Genomic DNA, 24,727 nt, shown 5'->3' with positions numbered 1-24,727 from the left:
AAAACGCAAGCTTAACACACAATTTGAGGCTGAAAGTAGAGCTATCTTCCCTGCTATTTGCCTCTCCCAGAAATGACAGCAGTAGTCTCCTCAAACTACTTCTATTATGTTTTGCTTGCTGTCCTTTTTACCTACCCCAGTAAACAGAATGGAATTCAATCTTCCACACAAGGGAAGGAGGAGGGGGAGAAGGGGTGATCTAATCTGACCACAGCTCATTTAATTCAGTACTTGCATTTTGCTCGGCAAAATGATTAAGCTAATGGTGCTCTGAGTGCCAGACGTTGAGACATTCCTGTTGCCTTTCTGTAACTTGCAAACATTTTGGCAGCGTAAAAGAAAAGATTAAACTATCAAACACTGAACAACAGAAAGGAAAAAATAATATGAAAATTCTGTTCTCTTGTATTACACTAGATCTTATACTGTCTCTTTATCTATGGGTAGTTCTAAGCTCCTTCTACTCTCCCTTGCTAGAGCCCAGTATCTTCCCCGTGCATCTTCAACTTTTCCTGCGCTGCTTCCCCTTCTTACCTACCCTAAATACTTACTCAGCATTCTGAACAGCATTTTCCTGTCACATCCTGTCACCATTCCTTAAACAAACCCAGGGCAATCTGATCTTCCTGAGGCATTTATACAGACACACAGCAATGGCACCCGATCAAAGCAGGTGGGCAACTAACGTGGGAGCAACAACTGTGCTGCAGTCAGAGGTGAAACAGTACATGAGAAGAGCAGCAGAAGGGAGACAGTAAGTCTGGACAGCATTATGGACAGGCAAATGTCCTCTAAACTACTTATTTTATAAATGCTGTTCCTGCACACACAACATATCTCTCTTTGCTAGGAGCTCAAAAGTTACCAAAATAGAGCAGTTGTTAACAAGTTATTAACCCAGCCCTATTATATTTAACATTGGGAAGCCAACCCAACAGTCACCTCTTAATGCAACTCTTAATTTCTTAAAGTACATTTTCACTTTTAAAGTAATTATAACTATATAATGAAGAGTCATCACACACAGAGAAATAATTATAAGTATTTCCAGCTTACCCAGACTGTGATTAACTGGAGAGAGAGTACTAGGAGACAGCTCTGCTGGAGATCCTGTTGAAGCAATACAGATAGTTCCAGAGCAAATGGATTTTGTTATTTCAGCTGGGTAGGCACAACCATTATCTACACCACTTTTACATTGAAATTTTTCAGAATAAGAAACCTCAGAAATCCTACAATCAGTTTTCTGGAATATCACACACTTACTCTGAATTAAGATTTCATTCAATTTTCCAGATTTCTGGGAACCTACCCCTCCTTGTAAAGACTCAATTAACTTAGTGTTGTATTTGGCAGAGCTCTCCCTCCATGCACAAACTGTGAACATTATTTATGCACTTCTCCAGTGAGAAGGTAGTGACTTCCCAAATTCTGCGAAATAAAAGCTAAGAAAGAGTGGATGAGACAAGCAAGATATTGCCTTTCTGTTTTCATAGCAGAAGGTTTATCTTGGAAATGAGAAGGCTCGGGGGTGACCTAATGTGGCCTTCCAGTAGCTGAAGGGAGCCTGCAAGAAAGATGGAGAGGGACTGTTTACAAGAGCAAGTAGTGACAGGACAAGGGGGAATGGCTTCAAACTGAAAGAGGAGAGATTTAGATTAGGTATTAGGAAAAAAAAACTTTACTGTGAGGGTGGTGAGGCCCTGGCACAGGTTGCCCAGAGAAGCTGTGGCTGCTCCTGGATCCCTGGAAGTGTCCAAGGCCAGGTTGGATGGGAGCAACTCGGTCCAGTGAAAGGTGTCCCTGCCCATGGCAGAGGGGTTGGAACAAGATGGTCTTTAAAGTCCCTTCCAACCCAAACCATTCTGTGATTTTATGATTCTGTGATCTCCAGAAAAGAACAAGCTACATTTGCGCATTTGAGGAAATTATTCTTTTCCAGAAAGAGGAAGTTAAAAACTCAGAAAAACATGAACCCTCCAACACAATTTGCACACTGAAATGCAAAATACAGAGAGGCTTTCACAGAAACATTCCCACAATGACTGCTTATGTCAGGCTGTTTTAATTAAGGTATCTATTGTCACATAGTGGGAAAACACTGCAGTTCTTACAGAAACTGGTGCAGTTGATTCCAACTAACTAAAAATGGTTGCTAGAATTAGCTAATCAAGCACATCCAAGTCTGCTGGCACACAGCAGGAGGTTCTGATCCAGCACACTAACTGTGCTTTGTCCAAGTCTAAGGTCAACCACATTCTGCAGAAACCCTTTCACACAAAGGCTCAAATGCTTAATGTTTCTACAGCTTTTTCCACAGAGTTTTACCTACAAAAATTAATTTGAAACAAAGCAAAAGTGATAAGGTTGTCAGAGACAGGTTCTCAGAACACAGATTGTCTGCAACCTGTTTATTAGGTCTACAGACGTTTTGCTTCAATGAAGTTGTTTACTAGGGAATAGTTGAAACCAATTAACTATTAAAATCTATTTTAAGGATTTCTGGTGAAGATTTAATTAGAACTTGTATACTTCTGTTATGTAACAAATGTGATGTACTTAATACGGCTCAGAATGTTTTAAAAGCATTTCCCTAGCAAAAAACTATTTTGTTCATGAAAGACTGAAAGTGGTATTTTAAACAGGTAGTACAGAGGAAAACTGCCATCACCTTTTGGGTTGAATTCGTGCTCCTACGCAGAGGGATCACAGCTAGTAATCCAAAGCCTTGCAAGTAGTGAGAAATAAATGTTACCTGTATCCATGCTTTGGTTCAACTGCTGGTCACTTGTTTCTCCATCTTCACTGATATATCCTGGAGGAGGTGTTTCTGTAAAAAAAAGAAAACCACACTGACTGCTTGAAAGACTGGGGAAATTTCTGTAGACTAAACACTTGGTGTTTTTGTCATCACGTCTTCAGGAGTTCCACAATACTGGAACACTGAATCAGAATGTCACTTTGCTGTCCCTTTTTCCTTTCAGCAGGACTTCAAACACACTACCTGCCTTATTTTTATGTAAAATGTATCTTCTCTTGTATGCCAGTCAATTGCTCAAATATATGTAATTAACAGACAACTCTTGTTTGTTCCATTTAAGACAAGATACAGTCACTACAATGAGTAACAATTTTGCAATTGCGATCAACAGCTTTCATATGTAGTAGAATTACAAATAAAAAAAACCATCTGGTGGCTTCCACAAAAAAATAACGTGAGCTATCTTTATGTAGTATAACCATCAGATACCCTCCTACACCTTACTGAAATTGTTAAAGATTTATTTTTCAGTTCAGTCCCCAAATCCATCTTTCTTCAACACCCAACAGTTGATTTCTCTCATTTATAATAACCATATTGACTCTTACACTGCACAAGCTCTATCATTATTATTACTACTACTTCTAAGTCCTATTAAAACCATCAGCTATTCCTTCAACTAGTTTTCTTTAAAGACAGTTACACAGACCAAAGTAAACTCAGTACCAACTCTGAAGCATTCTGATACCAGAAACTGTGTCTAATTCCACAGAAATATCTTCAAAACCCAGGAGACTGTGCCTGTTCCTCTTCTCCATTCAAAATGCTCTTTGTAATCCAGATAATGAGTTAACCAACTGCCTTTCAGGAAATAATTTTCTTTGAACTGGGCAAATGTCTTTTCCTCCATATTAAAGGCAAACCCTGGATTTCTTCAGTGAAAGTGTTTGAAGCTAACTATCTCTACAATCACCTTAGAATTGTCTCTGAAACTTCCAGGGATTAAACACTTTTAATTACATTATTAACAAACAATAGAAATTTAAAGATAAAACCTTTTTGCTTAAGAAGTAAAATAAAATTATATCAAATATCATGACTAAGTTGTACAGCAACACAGCAAGATCAGAAGGAAGTCAGCAAGAGGAAACTAGATTAAGTCAGTTGATTAAATTAAAATGAACTGAGAGAATTTAATCTTGGATTCATTCTGTAAAACGAGTGTGCTAAATATAGATGTGACAAAATTCAAGTGAGAAATTAAAAGGGTGATTAAGGGAAATCTTCACTAGAAAGAAGTGTGATAACAAAAATCATACCCGTTTTGAACATTTCTACAGAATCCATCGTGACAAAGTGGACTCCACCCTTGTCCAAATCATTTGCTGTAGTTAAGCCCACAGCCATGGTAAAAGGTCAATACTCATTTCCAGTCCAACCCACGCCTCCTGTTTCCAGTTGCTAGTCTAGGCTCTTTGGCACAGATTATTTTCCATGTCCACCTAGTACTAAGAATAGTTTAGGGTCAGAGGTTGAGCACCACCACAGCTGGAAATAAAAGCGCCGGTGTGGCATTAAAAATTTCCAGTAGAGTTTGAGTGCTGCCAGGAGTGTGGAGACAACGCAGCCCAGCACATCCACAACCTGGAAGGGAACACACAGCTCCCAAAGGCCTCCCTGTACTTTTGTCATTACCTGGGCCCAGCTGCAGGTGAAACCAACTTCTACCAACCTCTCTTGCAGACCAAGCACTGAGGCAGCACTGGAGTGTAAAGCTACTACAGTCAGTCTGACCTGCCACTAAGGAAAAAGGTTCTCTGAAGAAGGCTAAGGCACTCAAGACTTATCAAAGCCTGGGTAAGTGTTCAAGATTAAGTCAGCAAGGTCAAATAAAGCAAGATTCCATGATATGAACACAAGAGGAGGGTGCCAGTGACAAAGAGAAGGAGGTAAGGTGTGGTTAGCTGCATAAACATTTGAAGATCATGTGAATACCCACAATCACCTTGAACAAACTCCCTGCATACAACTACTTTAGCTCATTTCCACAGCACTGGATTTGCAGTGGCTTTCCAGTAAGTTGTTTACAAGTGCTATCAAAAGCCCTCAGATCGAGTCAAAAAAGTATACACAAGTTAAGAAAGCAACACCAACTTCTAGCACCCTAAATTGCTCTTTAAAGGTGGCAAATGATGTAGCCCAAATTAAACAGAAGGGATCAAATTAACTGATTTTTTTTTTTTATGTCAGTTCAATTCTTGGATATATTTGAAGAAAACACAAGCAACATTCTGTGTAACACATGTAGATACTATTTGTACACTGCACAAATTCGAGTTTCAAGGCAGTCATCTTATTCTTTCTGAGACTCCAGATGTGAATTTTCAGCTTGTTCATAACATGGATGCATTAAACATTTATGAGCAAACTTCAGCTTTACTTGATTTTGCACTCCAGGCAACTTCCTGAAGAGATAGGAAACAGGAAGCCGGGTCAGGAAACAAAGGTCACTGATTTCATGTTTCAATAAGGATAACAGGGTTTTGGGTGCACTGCAGCACATTAGCCTTGGAAATTTGTTTTGGAGTGGGAAAGGGGCAAAGAGAGGGAGGAGGAATTCTTATCAGTTCAATGTTGTTAGACTGTTCTTTCATACTAAAAAAAACAAACTTGCATGCACACAACAGCAACAAAAAGCCAAAGCAGACCTTGACTGATAGTGAACTACAGATCGAGACACTTTTTCAAGTCACTGCTTTGCAAATTAAAAGTTTTCTCCACATACTGCATGTGATGAGATTGAGCGTCAGTTTATTACTCAATCTCCAATGCACAGTTTTGGCAACCCCTCTATGTTTGTGAAACAGGTTTAAAGCTTAAGATGAAGGTCTATTTTGTACTCGTTAGCATCCTGAATCTTGAATAAGCTACTGAAACCAAGTAAGCTATTGTGAAACCACAGCACTAGGGCTTCACACAGGATATCTCAGTTGTTTAAGGTATGGTGCTAATAACACCAAGGTTGTGTGTTTGATTCCTGGTGGAATTCCTAAGTGAATGGTAGTGGCCATTCACTTAGGAGTTGGACTTGTTGATCCATGTGGGTCCCTTCCAACTCAGAATATTTTGTGATTCTGTGATCACATTCTGCAAACAGAAGTGTTTAGGTATTTCCATTGGCATTAACACATAAAATCAACTAAATCTAATTTACTGGAGCATATATCAATTAATTTGATTAGGAGGATGGAACGACCATCTTTGTTCCAATGGCACGATGCTAAACATACTGTTTAGAGTGGGGGTTAAGAAAATACCTGGTATGTAATTGCTCTGTGGCTCAATTCCAGCTGGAAAGTTAGTGTTTTCAGGAATGGAATGGGTATAGTCATCGAGAGGTGGCAGCTCCGTTAGAATCTCAGTGTGCCGTGGCACTAGCACAGGAGGCAACACTGGAAAGGAAAAACTCAAAACATTAGTAAGACCCTCAAAATAAATGATTCTGTAAGGTAACGGGAAAAAAAAAAATCTAAAACATCTCACAATTTCTTCAGCTGTTCTGAAATTTTGTGAACCTCAGTACTGCTAATAGCACAATTACTGGAAGAGATGGATTCCTGAGGTGCTCCAAGTAAGACTGTTCCATACTGGCAAAGGTAAATCATCTCTGTTCTCCTGTTTGGTCTGGATCATACTTAGCCAGCTGGAAGCTGCTAGCGGTCCTGGAAGTGTTTATCAGGACTATTCAACAGATTTGTAAAGATTTTTCAGTAACTTTACTATCAAAAACTATCAGGGATACAATCTCACGTAGAGATGCCTCAACAGAAAGTCAGAAGCGGTCCTCCTACCTGGTGTCTCCACTCTCTGGTAGTGGTAAGGGTTTACACATACTTCATCCTTTTTAAGATTAAAAGCATATTCACAGTTTTCAATTGCTTTAAGTTCATGGTGGCTGTGGAGGTCTGGCCAGCGCCACAAGCGACAGTAAATGACGTGTGGCAATCCTTTGCGGTGGGACACCTGCAGACGGCCATCGAGGGATCTGGAGAGGAAAGATGGGGAAAAGTGTTTACAGACTGTCTCTTAATCACTCCAGCAACAGAGTACACACACGGGAGATGGGTAGTTTATCCTCAAATCCAGTGCACTGACAGTGCTAGTGACATTTATAACTCTTGTTAAAAGGCTTCAAATGTGATAAAAGTGATCACACCAAGCAGTGTCTTAACTTATTTTTGAGCTGCTCAAATTATTGCCAGTGAATTTAGAGTTCATTAAAAGCCACTTCAAGTCCAACCAAGTACGACTGCTTCATATACTTTTTCATATAATTCTTTATTTTAAATGCAGAAGACAGTTGTTAAAAATAAAATAAAAAATCACACACTTAATGGTCCCTTCCACTGCTAAACCTCAAGGCTTTGTTATGGCATGGATGCTTTATGGCTTTAAGCATAAGAATTCCCACACGACTGCAAATAAGCCTATAAGCAGTCAGCTGCCCAAGTGATCCACATGGCAGTATAACTGTAATGCAAAAAGCATGAATGCACATCTTGTAAGGGCTGTACAGTTTATCTTCTTCACTTCATCTGCCTTGCTACCAGCTGAAAACGTTTTGCTAGTTTTAAGACAGACTGCATATGCTTACACAAATGCAGATGTTTATGATTGTTATGGGATGGGAGACAAACCTCAATACACAAATCAAGTAATGTGACATGAAAAAATAAAGACCCTGTTTAGAATTTGCCCACCATTAACTACTGAAGAATTTACAAACAATTCTTTAGTAGCTCGTATCTGAGCCAATTAGCAAGATTTAACTGAAAGCTTGTGGCATACAAAGCAGTTTAAACACTTTGTAAGATTAAGTCTAAAGAATTAAGTTTCCAACTTTGTTAATATAAATACCAAATCACATTAGAGCTTGCATTTAACAAGTCTTCCCATTCTTTCAATAGCACTGGCGTGAAAAAAGAATACTGCAGAATTAGAGTTTCATTGGTCAAAACATCAGCTAAGAACATTGGATTTCTACACTGGCAAGGAAATATTTTTAAATGCTGTACCATGAGAGGCCTAGGAAGCATTTTAGTCTATTTTACAGCTAAAGCATCCCATTACAGACCCTCCAAAGCCAATCCCTCCCACAAGATTTTTATGATGCGAGAGAGGGCAGAATATTCACCTGGTTTGTTCAGAGAAGCTGTAAAGGCCTGTTGTATCCCACTGATCTATCGTGTTTGGTGTACTCAGTCCCCAAATTTCAGAGCAAGTGCTGTGCATAAATTGAAAACAAAAACAAAAAATTGATATGAATATGGAACATGGTTATTCAAAACACCATGATGTCAAACATGGAAAAATGTACAGAACACTTCCTTTCACATAGAAGATAGAGCACTGTTAGACTTGCATTTACACTCACATCTCATGCTATATTTTCTATATGAAGGAGGCTATCAAAATGGAACAAGTGATTCAAGGTAAATGATAAATGTTTTTAAAAGGTGAACAAGTTCTCAGGTTTTTAGTTGATACAGTTGCAATGTTCCTTAAAACAGGCAAAACTTCCTCAGCCTAGTTCTTTACGAAATTCAATTTTAAAAGGTAGTTTCTGGGTTGTTTTTTTTTTTTGTTTTTGTTTGTTTTTAAACATAAACTGCCCTAGGAATTCAAACAAAGGCCATGTGTATCCAAAACTGAACATCACAATCTAACATTCAGGTACCACCACTTACGCATTAATTTTATTCTCCACGAACACACTAATTTGCTGCTTTTCCCAAAACAGGAAAATTCAAACTCTGAAGAAAAACATGTTAGAGCTGATACTTCTCACTGTTTTCTGTACTCTCCTTGACTAAATAGCTAAATATTCTTTCCCACAGTATACAAAATATGAGTGTTTAACATAGTTTTACAATGTAGTATTTTAAAAACTTTAAGTGCTAAATTAAGCAGGAAGGGAAGGAGAGATAACCAAGTCTTAACCAAACTGGTTGGAGGACAAGATCACAACAGTAAAGATAAAGGAACCTTCAGTTACAGACACAAATTAAAAGCAGCAGCAGAAAACAGGACGGGACTGTAAACAGGCAGCAGACTCTCAGAAGCATAAATTAAGCTCAATTCTATCATATACTTGCTCTGTGGCCACTAAAAATGGACAGTTTATTTTATATAAGTTACACACAACTAGATCTTGCACCTCAGAAATTAAGAGAATTTGGCTCACAAGCACCTTAGATCTTTGCTTCCTGACTGGAGAGCCTGAAGCTCACTTGGCTGCTACATTACCTTTACAATTAACAGCCTCTGAAGAGTTGCAACAGAAAGAATCCACATTCACCAAACTCCTGGTTTTAAATCTAGGTGTTGTGATTTAAATTTAAATTACTAAATTTAGCTGATGTGTTCACAAGTTTGGATTGAGTGCTTCAGGGAAGAGAAGTGAGGTAGGTGTTTTCATTTCTCCTCGTTACCCAGGGAAAATTCATTAGTGTTATGAAACAAAGGAGCAGATAGCACAGCACTGGACTTAAAACCCACTTTCAAGGCTGACAAGCACCTCAGTTCTACAATGACTTTAATAAAACCCAAGTGTGGGCTACTGGTGAAGGGAATGAATAGGTCTTGCCCCCTTCTTGCCTATACCACACACCTTATTTCTAATGCCATCCCAGGGAGGCTGAAATGTCCATGAAATTGAGCAGCAAACCCAAACCAATAAACTGGTTACCCGACCACAGAACATATGTGGCTCAAAATACAAGTTGTGAGAGTTACTTTTCAGTCAAATCACTTCTGTTCACCATAGAGCTACATGAGTGCTACAAGGAGAAGCAAGAGTGTAACTGTGGGCAGCAGCAGCCTGTTAAATAAAATATGGCCTTTACTGGTTACAGACAAAAGTAAAATCTTGTACTAGATGACTTTGTCTAGCAGAGAGCAGCAGAGAGCCAGAGATGAAGGCCCATTCTGACACAGGTCCAGCTCTTCAAAAAAGCCAGCTACTACCCCAAACAAATTGCATCCATCTCTGACACAAGGAGCATCACAGCTCTCCAGAGCAAACGGGCAAAGAGGGATCCTGACCACCACAGCATCAGCAGAGCCTGCAGCCTCACTTTTTCACATTCCACATTCCATTTCACATGCCTCCAGAAGGGGTAGGCTGCCGGCAGCTTCTTAAGGATAGAAACAGTTGCCCTGAAGACACACAGGCAGCCTGTGGGACACCAGGGAGCATCCCTGCACTGTACTGTGTCCTTAAATATGCACCGCTACTGCTGGTAAGACAGATCATCGTGTACATGCAATTAGAAGAACAATCAGCAGACACAAAGCCTACTGCATGTTAATTGACACAGTCAGCTCTGACAGCTCAGTACCTTTGAGCAATGGATCCTTTATACAAGGCAGTGCTCCAAAGCTGACACTGTCACACAGACTACACGTTCCCAAAATTGTGGGGTGCATCACTGGTGCAAGCATGACATGCCACACATTTGGTTAGTAAGTCTTTTAAGATGATACAGGCAAAAGTAAAATTTCACAGCCCTTGACAAAGCACAATGAACAGGAACAGTATTTTATATTGCTTCTCTATAAATATTCGAACTGTCAAAGCTGACAGCATATTCTACAACCTACAGAAAGACAAACAGTATCCTGAAGTGACTGTGTCACAGGGCCATAGCTTGGAATGAAGCTCAGGACACCACAGAAGCAGGACAGGCCAAGAGGTACAGAAAAGTGACCAGTTAGATCAAAACTGCTCCACTATTCAGCAGCTTACATGATATGCCATCTCCTAGGATGTATAACTGCTAAGAGCTGGGAGTACTGTAAGTGTTTTACTGGCAGATCCACACTAGGACTATATTCCAACAATCGACAATCAAACACTGAAGAGCCTGCAGGAAATCACTGTATTATCAATAAAGTCAGTTCAACACAGCTTTTACTGTTCACTGGAAGAAACATCTGAGGAAATAAAGTGGTTTGTCCACTCTCCTGCTCACATAAAAGATCCATTGCCTACAAGATGCAAGACCGTCCCCCCCTCCACGTCACCCAGGCAATAAATTAGGACTCTTAATATTCACACGCACGCACACCAAATCAAAATGAAATTCCTCACAACCCTAAAAACCATACTTCACACACAGCACTTCCATGAAAGGCCACACTATGCTCATTCATACACAAGCAACTGCCTGACAGAGAGTAGGCATGCCTACTCATCCCAGAAAGGTGGTGCTGGAAAGGTGACTGAATTCTGAAAGATGTTTTAACCACCACTAAAACCATCTGAAAGGAAGACAGGAGGTACAGACTTTTTAGTAGTGCAGAATTACAGCCTCAAAATAAATAGGAGTCATTCACTGCTAAATCTACCTTTTTGAGGCATCCAAAACCCCTTGTGATGCAAAGAGTCCTTTCACTGCCTTAGTCCATAAAGATTTTAGGACTAACATCTGTACTCGTAAGTTAAACCTTGTCTGGAATCATTCCCAGTCCTTGGAACATGATTATTGTCTGCTAGAAGGCAGCTAGGACATTCCCCAGCACCAGGCTGTGCCAACTAATGTTCTACCACACAATTCCCAGGTTTGAGACCATTGGGACCACTCGCACTGGGCAGTTCAGACGCAGCCCCCTGCCCTGGTATCTAAGAGTTGAAGAGTACGGACAAGGCAGTCCTGAGCCAGTTGGACACGGTGCCTGGGAATGTTCCCAGGCACGTTTAATTTATTAGGAGGGAGGCAGCCAAGACATATCACCATTTCACCTTTAATATGCAGACTGCCCTCAAACTGCAGTCTAGAAGCACACTTCAGGCTTTGTATTTTACCAAATGGGGGTGTTGGTTTTGAACAAGCTGTAAACTGAAGCGCTGATAAGCCATCATTGTTTCCAAAATATAATTTGGCTCCTGTGTACAAGATGTATTTAAATCTTTCCTGTGTAGACAGGGCTTAAATATACTCCAAAATACAAGCTTAAAGCTAATATACTTCCTCTCACCAGAGCAGACGCTTGCATAACAAGGAGCATTTTCACCACTGTTCTCAAAACAATTTGGCTGTTGACAGAAACAAGTCAACATTTGGTCAACAATACAACAGCTAGTTTTTTATCTTTTCAACACGAGCTCAGAATAGCAAATCACCACAGTCAGTGGCCTCCAGCACTCCCAGAGCAGGCCTGCTTAAATTGTTACTTTTGCAGATCCCACGAAGTAAGTGAATTTATTACAAGGGACTTCAGGGACATAAAGCATCAATTTGGCTCAGTTTCCCAGGTGATCTGAAGGTCCAACAAGAGAAAACTATTTCCTAGAGAAAGGAGAAATGATGGGAAAAAAAAATGCTTGCAAGGAATAACAACTACTCTTTGAGACCCAGGGATTTGTAGGGAAAAGTTAAAGTCTAGCAGGTATCTGATTGACCTGCTACACACTAAACTTAGGACAACTGGGGTTTGGGACTTTTTGGGACTGACTAGAGGACTGATGAGATGAAGAAAGCATCACACAAGCTAATACTGAGTGGAATTGAAGCTACTTCCAGTGGAGCCTTTCCCCAAACAGAAAGGGTTGCAAGAGCTGTTGTTTCAACCTGACTTTTTATCTGCTTATAGCAGCATCTCAGATCATATTATACAATTCTGGCAGGATGAATCTTTAATGTGGCTATCGGCATGCAACAGCACACAGTATGCCTTCACTTCTTCCATTTCATCACTTCCTTTAACAGGAAAATCTGAGTTCCAAAAAACCCGCACTCTGAGCAAGAAATTACCTAAACAGCAAAGAGCTGTGGCAACGCTTCACAATTTTCAGACAAAATGCCAAAACTGTCTTTCTTCAGTAAGACAGAAAATAGTGACACACACAAGAAAAATGTGGACACAGGAAAAAAACTAAATATTAAAGATAACCCAAAAGTACTTGTATTCCCTTATCTACATGACATGGATCATGTCCTCAGTCAGCATCAACAATACAAACTATCTTAGTGGAGTAACAGTTATCTGTAAGCTTATTACAAAAACAGGACTATCAAGTCCTCATTCAACTACAGATGAATTACTGATCTGCCCATGAAGAATGAACACAGACAAACGTGGTTATTAGAACAAACGCTCATAAGGAAGCAATATAATAATTGCTTTAATGAAGGATATCCCTACTGGAGGAATTAACGTCCACATCAAAATCCCTAATAACCAGATAAAAACTACATGGGATGAAGCAGTCTAAAGTGAGATGCTGTACTGACCTTCACAAGGCCAAAAGTACAGATAGGTATCACATCATCTGGAACACACTGCCAAAAACAAATTCTTGTATTTGTGATATGATTCGATGGTAAAGGACACTGCAAGATAAGGCTCAACAGGGTAAGATGACCATCACCATACAGCACATTAATGTTAGTCTGTGACAGCACAGCCTCAGTCAATGCAGAAAGACAGTTACATCTTGGCTTGCAGCTGCAGGAACTGTTAACTAGAAACTTCAGCAGTTGGAGATGCAGCTACACAGAACAATCCACAATCCCCTCACTGATGTCCAGATGCCAACTACTAAAGCCTACTGGTACTCAACCTAGGCCGCTTAATTAGGATCAGTTTCTCAACACAGCTAAAAGCCAGATGTACTGACTTGCAGATCTAAGCAAGCATGTGCAAATACTGTCCAAATATTCGTGGCCACAACATCAACAAGCTGGTGCCTATGCATGGCACTGCGTTGCACACACCAAGACATCCCTGCATTTTCCATCCCTACACTTTCCCCAAATGCCTTTGCAAAACAGCAGATACAACCAGGGATAAAGGTGGTAGGTCTTGTCAATGATACTCATTTTTATAGAGATGCTGTTTCATTTGAGGCTGTAGCTGAAAGAACCTGAAGCCAGCACAATTTAAACAGTACCCTATGTGCACCAAACCTACCACACACGTGCTTAGACTTGTCTCTGTATATCACTGGTTGTTGAATTTATTACCAATTTTTACTGAGAGATAGAATGAACAAATAATTATCCTACCACTACATACAGTTTTGGCAATACTGTGTGCTCAAGGTACTTTTTATACTAAATGCAGGGCTTGCAACAAGCACAGCCTCAGATGAAAGCAGGTAGAACCCCTTCAAAGATATTTACATGTGAAGTACCAGAAACTCTATGCAGAAATGGTTAAACATTGCCACAATTCATAACTGCAGTTATACTTTCTTCCTCGAAGTCTTGCAAAGTGGAACAGCTCTAGAGGAGCTAAAAAGGCACTGAGTTGACAGCCTTCTCTTTACCTGAAGTGGTAGCACTAGAAATATGACAAATAAAACCTGAAATGCAAATAGCATTGTGCTAGTCAAAGACAGTATTCTAGAGAAAACATTACAGAATGGTCTTGGACATTTAATTTGCTTATTTGTGAAGTATTACATTAAGCCCCTAACTTCCTTCCTGAATCTTCAACATCTTTCAGAATCTGCAGCCACTAACAAGTTTGCCAAGTTCACGCTCAAGGCAATCTTTTCCATTTGTCTTTCTCCTGCACCTTATAATCATGAGCCTTTCCTCCACTAAATCTAATTTGTCTGCCTCTATTTTTTCTGAGGCATTTGTAGGGCTGGAGCTGTGGCTGAAACGAAAAATAATTTCAGCAATCTGTGACCGTTCTCCATTTTATCTGTTTTAAAATGGTAGATAAGAATGAAAGATAAGTTTTCCAGTTCTAGAATTCTCACGCAAAGTCTTCCCTATTGCACTGAGCCTGACACAAGTTTTCACTTACGTTTTTACTCAAAGACTAAGCACCAAAAACGCAATAAAACCATAAATGATGATCGGGTTTTTCACTTGAACTAGCGAAGTTACTTAGCACAAGCACACAAATATCTTTATACTAACCTAACACTTACCAGACTTACTACACTGACTTAGGCTCTGGTTCATCACTGGTGCACCTAGACTGAAGCTGCACTCCTGTGAAGACACTGCCCACTACGCTCCACTGATACAACCTTTGAGAAAAGGCTCAATGAGTTGACGGATGAAAGAACAGAATCCTTCCTCTCACACCAGTTATCTTCTCCTTGATGCAACTGAGGCTCAAGAGCAGCTAAGGTGACACACCAAACCTTTGGAGCTAGCTCAGAGAGGGTCTTCAAGGTCTCCAGTAATAGGAAAGACAGAACTGAAAGGCTTAGGTGTAACAGAGACAAAACAAAGTCAGCAATTTAAAAAGTTCATTGGCTTACATGCAGTATTGTATTCAGCACAGAAAGTTCCTACCAAATCTACCTGACCAGGGTTTCCTTAACTCTGGGTTTCAGATGAAAATGTGAGTAGCTGCCTTTATATTCTGACTTGATGGTCCTTTCTATATACTAACAATTAGCATTTTACACTATTACAGCCTAAAATGCCTACAGACCAGAGAGCACCTGTCTCTGCAAACAGCCCCTCAGCGAGCTGTACAGACAGCTGCCTGAACAAAAGCTCTCTGTAAAATCCAGTTTGGCGGGCCTAAGTGTCTCAGCTACTGAAAGGTATGTTGCTCGTGGTTTCTCTTCTCCATGCTGGGGGTGACAGGGGAAAGGTTACTTGCACTATGCTCACTGAGAAAACAAAGTGATCTGTAATAACAACACGAAGTTCCTTTCATGAGATATCTACCATACTCCTTCTTCGAATCATTTTGCATCCCTGCAGAACTGACCGATGTTTTCTCTTGCATCTCCATCATCCCAAATTACAGTGACAAAATGTCATCTGCTCACTTAAGTGCACATAGCCAGGCACACACATTCATCAAACGGAATGACTTGAAGCTACAGCAGTTCACTCCCGCTTGAGAATGACGTGAAGTTACACAGAGGTCTTGATCTCATTTTCTTGCAACACAAAATGCAAAGATCCAGGAATTCAGTACGAAATAACAACTTCTCTTTCAAGCACCTGATAGAGGGATGAGATAAAACTTCAGGAATATCACATAAAAAACACTAGCGTGAATTTTTCTTAAAAATTATTTACACAGATCTGCAGTGGCACTTGTCCTTCAGAGGAAACGGACAAGGTTCTTCCACGGAGACCATTCTGTGGCAGAAAATCAGGCTTTCTACTGTGGGGTAGAAAACCAGACCCCTAGAAAAGTTCTGTTAAAAGGTAGTATCAGCAACCAGAGTAAATAAATATTTACATAAGTAGAGGTGGACAGGCAGTTTGCCATCAGATTCTCCAATTCTTCAAAGGAGAAACAGAGTCTGATAAGTCTAGGAAAAGAATGTAATGTAATGCCTAAGACAGTCCCGGACTCCCAGAAAAAGAGTTTTTGCAGAACTGAAAGCAGAGACTTCTCTCTCAGCACAAGTTCAACAAAACAATGGCAAAAGTGTCAGCTGGACACTCAGCTCCTACAACTATGAGACCTTCCTCAAGTGTCTCCAGACCCTCAGATGTACTTATTTAAGCAACTGGCTTTATAGTGATAATAAAAAAAAAAATAAAATAAAAATAAAATAATAAAACTGGTTTTCCTTCTCCCCCAGAATTCAAAATCAGACTTTTATTCTTCAAGCACATGCAACACAGATTACTTGCTCAAAATGGTAACTGTACCTTCTCTCCCTGCCTCCCTCCTCCCCACGTACACATTCAGGACATACTACATCCAAGAAAAAGATATTTATGTATGTGCATATTTAGTGAAATATAAATCAGGAACCATTACACAACTTCTCATCTTTCAGAATGCCTTCACGAATAAAGTTTACATAGAACTTTATAAAGTATATTCAAAATCACTACATCAAATACAAAATGCAGCATCTGAACCGAGGAAAACGACTTAATAACCTTCCTTATAAATGGATGTATGCTAAAAAATTAACACATCAAAATAGCCAGAAAAGCAGGAGGCACAGGATACAATTAACCTCTCTAACACTGTGGGAAAAGAAAAAAAGTCATTGAATAAATCCCATTTACTTCAGATTAAAACTTCAAGGATGTCCACAGGGGACACAAAAGTGGAACGTGATGTACAAAAGATACTCTGTTAGAGCCCAACATCTGAGCTTCCCAGTGCTCCTCTCAGGGCCAGTAGTTAGTTCCTTCCAGTTTTGCAGAGTGCCAGGGCAACAAGTCATCTTGATGAACAGTATATGCTTCTGTTGCCTTTTCTAAAGGCACACTTCTCCTGGTCACATGTGCAACAAACTACCTACTAAGGCAAAAACTACAGATACAAGGCAGGCCTCTTCAAAGCACTTTATCCTCCTGCCTACTCCCAAATCCTGACATGCTAGCCCAGTGCTGCCACAAAAAATAAAGCAGCCAACAACAATCAGTGTTACCTTTATTTTTCTCTCAATGCTAGGAGATGCTGGAAGGATAGCACCTCCAAGTTCAGGAGCAATTTTCCCAGAATGCCACAGACAGCAAGGTGAAGTAAAATATTTCTTTTCTTGTTGTCCATATGGTCTGTTCAGAGGCAGACTCTACATCAAGGAGTCTTTTTACTCTCTCTTCAAAAGTCAGGTGGGGAGCAGACCTTGAAAAACTTCTGAATGGCAAGGTTGAGCAGCACAGAGATGGTGTTCAGGACTGGGAAACAAAAGACATGCAGCACAGCTCAGCCTTCCTCAAGACTCAGCAGGGAGCTGGCCACAAGTCTTGTGCTCAGAGACCAAAGATGTGGAGCATGCAAAAGCAGCCTACGGAAATCATGAGCTAAGAGCTTCCTTGGGAAACTTGCCCAGCAGTTCCCTCCTCTCAAACAAACACCACAGCTTTCAGCAGCTCTGATCTCACAAATGCTGAAGCAGACTTACTGGAGATAAGAACCAAGGCACAGAAATACTCCCCCTAATCACATGCTCAAAAACAGCCACAAAACCAGTGACTTCTACATGCCCTGCATCTAGTGAAGATGACAAGTGCACAACAGCATTCTCAGTGGTAGCTCTCCAGAGACTAACCAGGCATGGGGTGGAGGGAAAACCAACAACAACGACAGAAAAAAAACCCCAAAACCAAACCAAACCAAAAAAAATAAAACCCAATAATAATAATAAAAAAATAAAAGAAAAAACCTATTATCACATGGACCCACAACCGCTGAGGATGTGGATGTTTATGCTTTAAGATGGTATTCCTGAAATGGTAACTTGGAATTCCTGCTCTCATTCATTACAGTACTATATCTAATAAAGGTTTTCCGACTGCTGCAGTTTCTCATAGTATCTTTAGAAACTTAAACTATTCTATGATGATAATCAGGCAGCAGGTTGAGATGACACTCAGGGCTCTGTACCATTCTGAACAGACCTTAAGAGACTCAGAAGTGTCCAAGGACACACTACCTGTGTATAAAGACACATCCATCACAATACTGGCTGATACATCCACAACAAATTGGTTTGTTAAAAGCAGAGAGAAATCTCACAGATCATATTTTCAACAGGCATTAAAAAATGACCTTTATCTCAAGTTCTCTAAGCACTGTTAGTCACAGTAGGTGTGCTGAAAGCTGGTCCCACAAGCTCACAGGTACAGCTACCAAGCAAGGGCCAAGTCAAATAATTTCTGTCGACCAGTCCATCATCTTCCAAGTGGGTGAGTGGCTGATGCTGCCGCTTGCGTGGGCTGTTCTGCAACTCGTGGACAGCTGAGAAAACACGAGATATTTTGATTAACTTTCTCAAACTACTGCGTCCACGGTCCTAGAAAAATATGTTAACTAGGCAAGAACAACAGTTGCAGGTTCTTGTAACACTTTTTTTCAAACTGATGAATTACACACCCATTTCAAGAAACAAACACGCACAGGATATACAATGTGATTTGCTCAATGCAGGGAGGTCATTACACCCTGAGTGACCCTGCTGCAGCCCAAGCAATGCACACCTGGCAGAAAACTGGTAAAGCAGAGAATACATTTACCTTGATCCACATCTCCGTGAAAACTCAGGGAAACATCAAATATTACATTACTAAGGCATATGGTGTTTCCTACAAGGTATTTCAAAGAAGTTAAAAGACTGACGCTCAGAGGAAGCTTCCTCAAGCAACATACTGATGGAAGAGAACTGAATGGTACTTGTGCCAGTCACTGTTTGCTAAATAAATACAAAATTAAGTCAATGATGTTACCAGTACTCCAGCAGTGTCCTTATTTTATGAGGAATATTAAACAAAATCCACAGCTAGCAAGGAAACCATAAAAAGGTTTGAAGAGTCTCACTGTTCCCACGCAAGAAACCAGTATTTTATTTCTAAAACGCACTTAGCATGTTTGCTGAGATATTAAATTGCCTTATCCACTTTTGCTAAGGCCAAATCAATAAACTAACAGCAAAGCTGCCTAACCAGAGGCCTCTGTCTCCTCAGGCCCAGAAGAGAATACAGGACCCCATATTAGTTAGATATGCCCACAGAAAAGCTGAGTATGCAGGACACCCCTAGAACAAGAATCGAAGTCTGTTTCCTGAGCTCAGGTAGAAAGGATGTGTTAAGAGCATGGCCCAGTCCTGAAGTCTTCGACATCTTGCTCATGATCCACACCCAGGACACACACCTGAAGACGATGCCGACAAGTGCTCTTGCCTCACACGCAATTGCTTAACAGTTAAAGCCCTTTCCCAGGACACCCGGCAGTTTCTTTTTCTCACTCCACCTACGAGGAGTCAACCCTGATCTACCAACACCTGTTCTCTGCTGAGGTGGCACTTGCCCTGCTCTCTCTTTTTCTTTGTCCTGTGGCAGCCAAAAAGATGGGAGTTTCAAAGGCTCGAGGAACATTAACCAAGTAAACGGTTATGTGGCTTCCTGTTGGCAGGAGAGCAGATTAAATCCTTCTTGGAATGCCTGTGGTTGTTGGCCTCAACACTGAAGGGCTCCCACATGATGAACAAACACAGTGACACTGGACTCCAGTAAAAATGTCTTCTCATCATTGAACAGAGTATTACAGAATTTTTTACATGGCTCCCACCAATGCAGATTGCAGCAGGTGCAGTCACTTTACTAGGTCTTCTGTTTTCCTTCTATATTGAATCAAAAAAGGCATTTTCATTATTAGCTTTGTGGAATTCATCAGTATGGGCATACTTAAACTCTTTCCCTGTTAAGTTTATATTCAAGTTCCCCCCCCCCCCCATAACAGAAGGGTGTATTTAGGATAGAAAGACAGAAATGAATTATCAATGAGCTCTAGTGACTGAAGGCTGTACTGGTGTAGGCTTACATGAACACAGCAAGGTTCACAAGCCACTCTCAGAAAATGCAGGTGGAGTCCCTGAGATGAACATTTGATTTATCTATTAAAGAGAAAAGATTTTTTTCTACCAAACACCTGAGAGTCAAACACCATTTCAAACATGACTTTCAGTCTCACAAAGCTGCGAGATTCTGCATCAGTTCATATCAGCCTTTCTTCATGTTCAAAACTGCAAAACTACAGCATGAATTAAAATTTTTTAAGTATCAGAGAAACTCAACTTGAAGCCTCCCACAAAACTAAGGGGAAGTGAAGAGCTGTTCAGGGAGGTAACTCACTAATGCAACTAACCAGTAACTTGAAATTCTGCACTTAAGCAAAAGTCAAGGGTATGCTTCTTTTGCACATTTTTCTCTATCCAGGAGCCAAGAAAACAGACCAAGCATCCAAAGAGATGGTCCATCTACCTACAGTTACGAGCAGAGATTTTAAGTGAAAATTTTCACCTCTTCATCTACTGAAACTTGCTTTTACATTTTGTAACGAGAAGCCACAACTTGGAGGATCGTTTTCTGAACAAATGCTGAAGTCAGACCACTGTGCAGCCCTTGTTCAAGGGGATTTCCCCAACTTCATTGTTCTTCTGCCAATTTCGAAGCATATGCAGCGAGATGTGAACCTACTCCAGCTCCCGATTGTTCTCTTGCATCCTGCCAGCCGGCGTCAAACAATGCACTGTGACAGAAGCCAAAGAAAGCTGCTCATGATGAGACTACGGCATTGCACACAGTAAATTTTAGAAGTTTTCCACCAATCAGCGCAGCAGGCGAGTCAGAGTAAGTGAACAAAAATAAGGAGTAAACAAGGCATGGGAAATTACTTTTATTAAATTAGCAGGTGTAGATTACAAGCAGGATTAAATCAGTAGGGAGCCTATTAACCAGCTATTTGTGTTCAAAGCTGCAGCAGCAAAAGAACTGCAGTATCTTGTTTATCCCATAAATTCTTCCTGGACCAACAGCCTGAGCTACACATTCAGGAAGTTTTTCCTCTAAAATTGGGTGGGTTGTCATAGAACATTCACACTAGTAAAAACAGCACTCAGGTGATTTGTTGCAGTACCAAGAAAACTAAATTGGCTGACTTCTACAGTAGAGTATAATGGCTGGATATAAAGACATGAATTACCACACCAAGCCAGGGAACACTTTTGCATTGACTGGGGCTGGGCACAGACAGAATCTTTTACTGAAGAAAAAATAAATACTATTTATGAGAAAATTTAGGGGTCAGTATTGACAATAAAGCATAGTCAACATATTTTTCTTGAGTTACTAATACATCTTCTTAATGGTAGCATGAACTGCCACATGCAGACATAACTCTTCCAAGTTAGAGCTTTCTACCAGGATTGACTGAGCAGGTAAGTCACTAAAGTAATCACAGGCAGCTATTTTTCATTTGCCTAAAACTCAACAGCCCCAGCATCAGTTGTTAACCTGACAATTAACTGCATGGAAAAAATGAAGCAAGCTTTAACACTTATTTTTGATTCTGACTCTTCCTGCTTCTTATCATTAAAGCAGTCCTAACGAGAAGCAACAGTAACTTGAACATAAAGAAATCTCACAAATTCCAACAGCTCATTTCAATTTGTTTTCACATCACTGATACTACAGCAGAAAAAAAATACCTTAACACTCACTCTGTAAATAAATAATACAGCCTACAGCAGTGAGGTGAAGGTGGTATTATCACAAACCTTACAAAAAAAAAAAAAAATCACAATTTATAGACTGAAAAATTACAGCAAACTAAAAGCTTCTAAGGTTACCTGAGAAAAAACAGCAGAGCCAAGGCCAGAATCCACATCCCCTGAGCCTTTATCCAGTGCTCCGGTCAGTACACAAAATAATCCCCGCAATTCAACATTTTTTCCTCCTGACTCGAGAGACAAGCTCCTTTGAACTATACAGCATTTTGCTACCGGCCAAGTATCTTGCACATTGATATTTTTACACGTTGACCTAGCTCAAACGACACGCCAATACTTTCTGCTTGGCATACCAACTCTAACAAATTATGTGGGTAAGTCACATGGCTTCCTGAATTGCACGAGCTTAAAACTGGCAGCCCTAAGTATCTTTGTTTAATACTCTAAGACTTCCTTTTTCAGGATGACATCATTCTAAGATGCTGTAACCTGAGCTATGTCTACACTACAGCTTAACCTTAGCTACAGCAATTCAGTCCTTAACACCAGCCACAGCTGTGCCAAAAACCAAGTGAAGTTATGTTTTAGTTACATAATTAAACCTTTAGTTTATAATTAAACCTCACTCAATTACACTGGAACACAACTGCTACTCTTAATTTCAATCGACAGGGACCTTAAAACTCATCCAGTCAAACTCCCTGCCATGGGCAGGGACACCTTCCACTAGAACAGGTTGCTCCAAGCCCTGTCCAACCTGGCCTTCAACACTTCCAGGGATGGGGCAGCCACAGTTTCTCTGGGCAACCTGTGCCAGGGCCTCACCACCCTCACAGAGAGGAATTCCTTCCCAATATCCCATCTAACCCTGCCCTCTGGCAGTGGGAAGCCATTCCCCTTATCCTGTCCCTCCAGGCCCTTGCCCAAAGTCCCTCTTCAGCTCTTTTGGAGTTTCTTTATATACCAGAAGGGGCTCTAAGGTCTCCCCAGACACAGTGGAGAATATCAGGAATAAAGCCTTTTTGCTAAATGGCCAGTCTAGTAAGTTGTAGTAGAGGAAAAGGATATCATGAGAGGAAAAAACTATTATCTTAAGCACATGTTAATTCTGCATCCTATTCTATATATGATATACACTGACACTATGAATCAAATAGGAGAAAGTAAAAAAAAATTAACTTTAGGCTACAACAGTATTTAATTTTTTGGCTTACTCTGCTTTGACCATTCACTGCCCTCTGTCACACCCCACCCATGATGGCTCCTCTCAATAAACAGGACCTGGAGACACTTTTGACCAGTTCACAAATGTTTTTACTAAGAAATGCTCAACACACTGTTTTCACAACAGGTTTCAAAAAGGCATTTACTTAAAGTCTCTTTCTGAAGAAAAGCACCACCAAGTTATCCAGCTCCTTCCCTGAGTAAGCATATAAAAAATGTATAATTAAGGAATACTAATACTAGACAAGCTGGTATTTCCACGTGGTTAGTTTGTCTGAACAGACTCCTTTCTTCCACCAGCATAAAGAAATTGAGAAATTTGTGAGGGACCACCAGTTATGTACATCTTAAGTCTAGTTTTTGATAAAACAGGCTGAATTGATTTTTAAAGTAGTGTTAAAGAAAATGCCTAGGAGTGCTTTTCAAACAGATGGAGGTTACACTACCAACACTGTCTTATTGACTGCTAAACTTGAGTTCAGAAATTAAATTTCAGAGACTTGAAGTCAAACCTCACGTGAATTTTTATTTTCCCATTATATGTCCACGCAGCATCTAAAGGTGTTCTGCAACCCAGAGTTTGAATGTGTCATTTTGCACACATGTAATTAGGGCCAGCATCCTTTTGTCTATAACCATATCCTTTAGTCTTTTACAGAGAGCAGAGACAATATTTCAGTCCCACCATAATTATGGGACTGAAGAGCAAAGGCAGTTTGATCCTCCTCCTACACAGTTCCAGTGAGCACATCCAAAGTATTCCCAGCACCAGATATCACAGGGAGGATCAGGGTATTATGAAGCTAATCTTGGCCAACACTTCTCAACATCTCAGCTCTCTCTTGCTTTACTTCCAGGAGAGATCTCTTTGGCTTTGTTCTAAAGCATTATTTTTATTGAAATTCCAACAAGAGAAAAACAGAGGGGCCTGTGCTTCATCCTCAATAATCCTGTCATCAGAAAAGGGAGTCAGTTTATCAACAAACAAATTACAAGCATGTTCCTCCTGTAATCTCAGCAATAAAAATAGTACTTCAGTGAATTCTGAAGTACTGTCTTAAATATACTTATTTTTGAAAGCTAAAGATGTTCAACTGTCTTGAAACATTTAGAGAACCAATTTACATCTAAGTGAATGCATCCAGACAGAGATATAGTATGCGGTTTGAGGGTATTCTTTATATATAAAGCTATGATTAAACATCAATGTCCATCCCCCAGCTTGAACAGAGAATTATCCCAGCTCTGCTACAAACTATTGGACAGTGCCAAGTTCTCTTTCTGGGAAAACAGACTTCACCTCTGTCTGGACGGCAATGTTATTTTAGGATCTACTATGCCAATCCAACCGCCTAGTGCTGTCCTCTTTGCTAACTCACTTGTTGCTTTGCAGATGTTGGGAACTCTTCTAAACCAGTTTCCAGAGAAACTTTCCCTCCTCCCCAGTTTAACTCCTGAAATCACCCATCTCCTATGGCTTTACCTCGAGAAGGAGCAAATTGATTTCTGTATTGCTATCCTCCGAAGTAACCTATTTTGGGGAAAGATATTACAGCTTGAAAACAATCTATTCCAGAAGCCACATCAGCTTGACAACTCTGCTCTACTGGTGATCAAAAGCATTCTCAAAAGTAGGTTACTGCGTGCAGGTATGTGATCGCTTTCCTGACAAATACTCCCAAGGAATTCAAGAAAACACGCTAACTGATGGAACAAGTTCTATTCAAGAAAAACTGTACTCTTTACACCTAAACTAGAAATTACTTTTTACTCGGGTA

General features: G+C 40.2%; 1 protein-coding gene across 5 annotated transcripts in view; it reads right to left on the bottom strand.

Moving 5' to 3' along the window:
• The window catches only part of SMAD2 (SMAD family member 2), a 49,572-nt gene that overhangs the window by 7,866 nt on the left and 16,979 nt on the right, over positions 1–24,727 (bottom strand). For 3 of the 5 annotated variants that reach the window (XM_051803721.1, XM_051803720.1, XM_051803723.1), the window contains exons 3-7: positions 7,956–8,045; positions 6,613–6,806; positions 6,079–6,213; positions 2,756–2,830; positions 1,057–1,110 (exon numbers count right to left, since the gene is read on the bottom strand). In XM_051803721.1, coding sequence (XP_051659681.1) covers positions 1,057–1,110; positions 2,756–2,830; positions 6,079–6,213; positions 6,613–6,806; positions 7,956–8,045 — 548 coding nt within the window. The remainder of the gene's footprint in view (positions 1–1,056; positions 1,111–2,755; positions 2,831–6,078; positions 6,214–6,612; positions 6,807–7,955; positions 8,046–24,727) is intronic. The other 2 variants (XM_051803722.1, XM_051803724.1) reach the window with 1 other exon arrangement.

The sequence above is a fragment of the Manacus candei genome, unplaced genomic scaffold (genome assembly GCF_025592945.1).
Source record: "Manacus candei isolate 608988 ecotype Guabito, Panama unplaced genomic scaffold, ASM2559294v1 h1tg000059l, whole genome shotgun sequence".
NCBI lineage: Eukaryota > Metazoa > Chordata > Aves > Passeriformes > Pipridae > Manacus > Manacus candei.
Note: the sequence above shows the minus strand (reverse complement) of the source record. Positions and strands in the feature narration are given on the sequence as shown.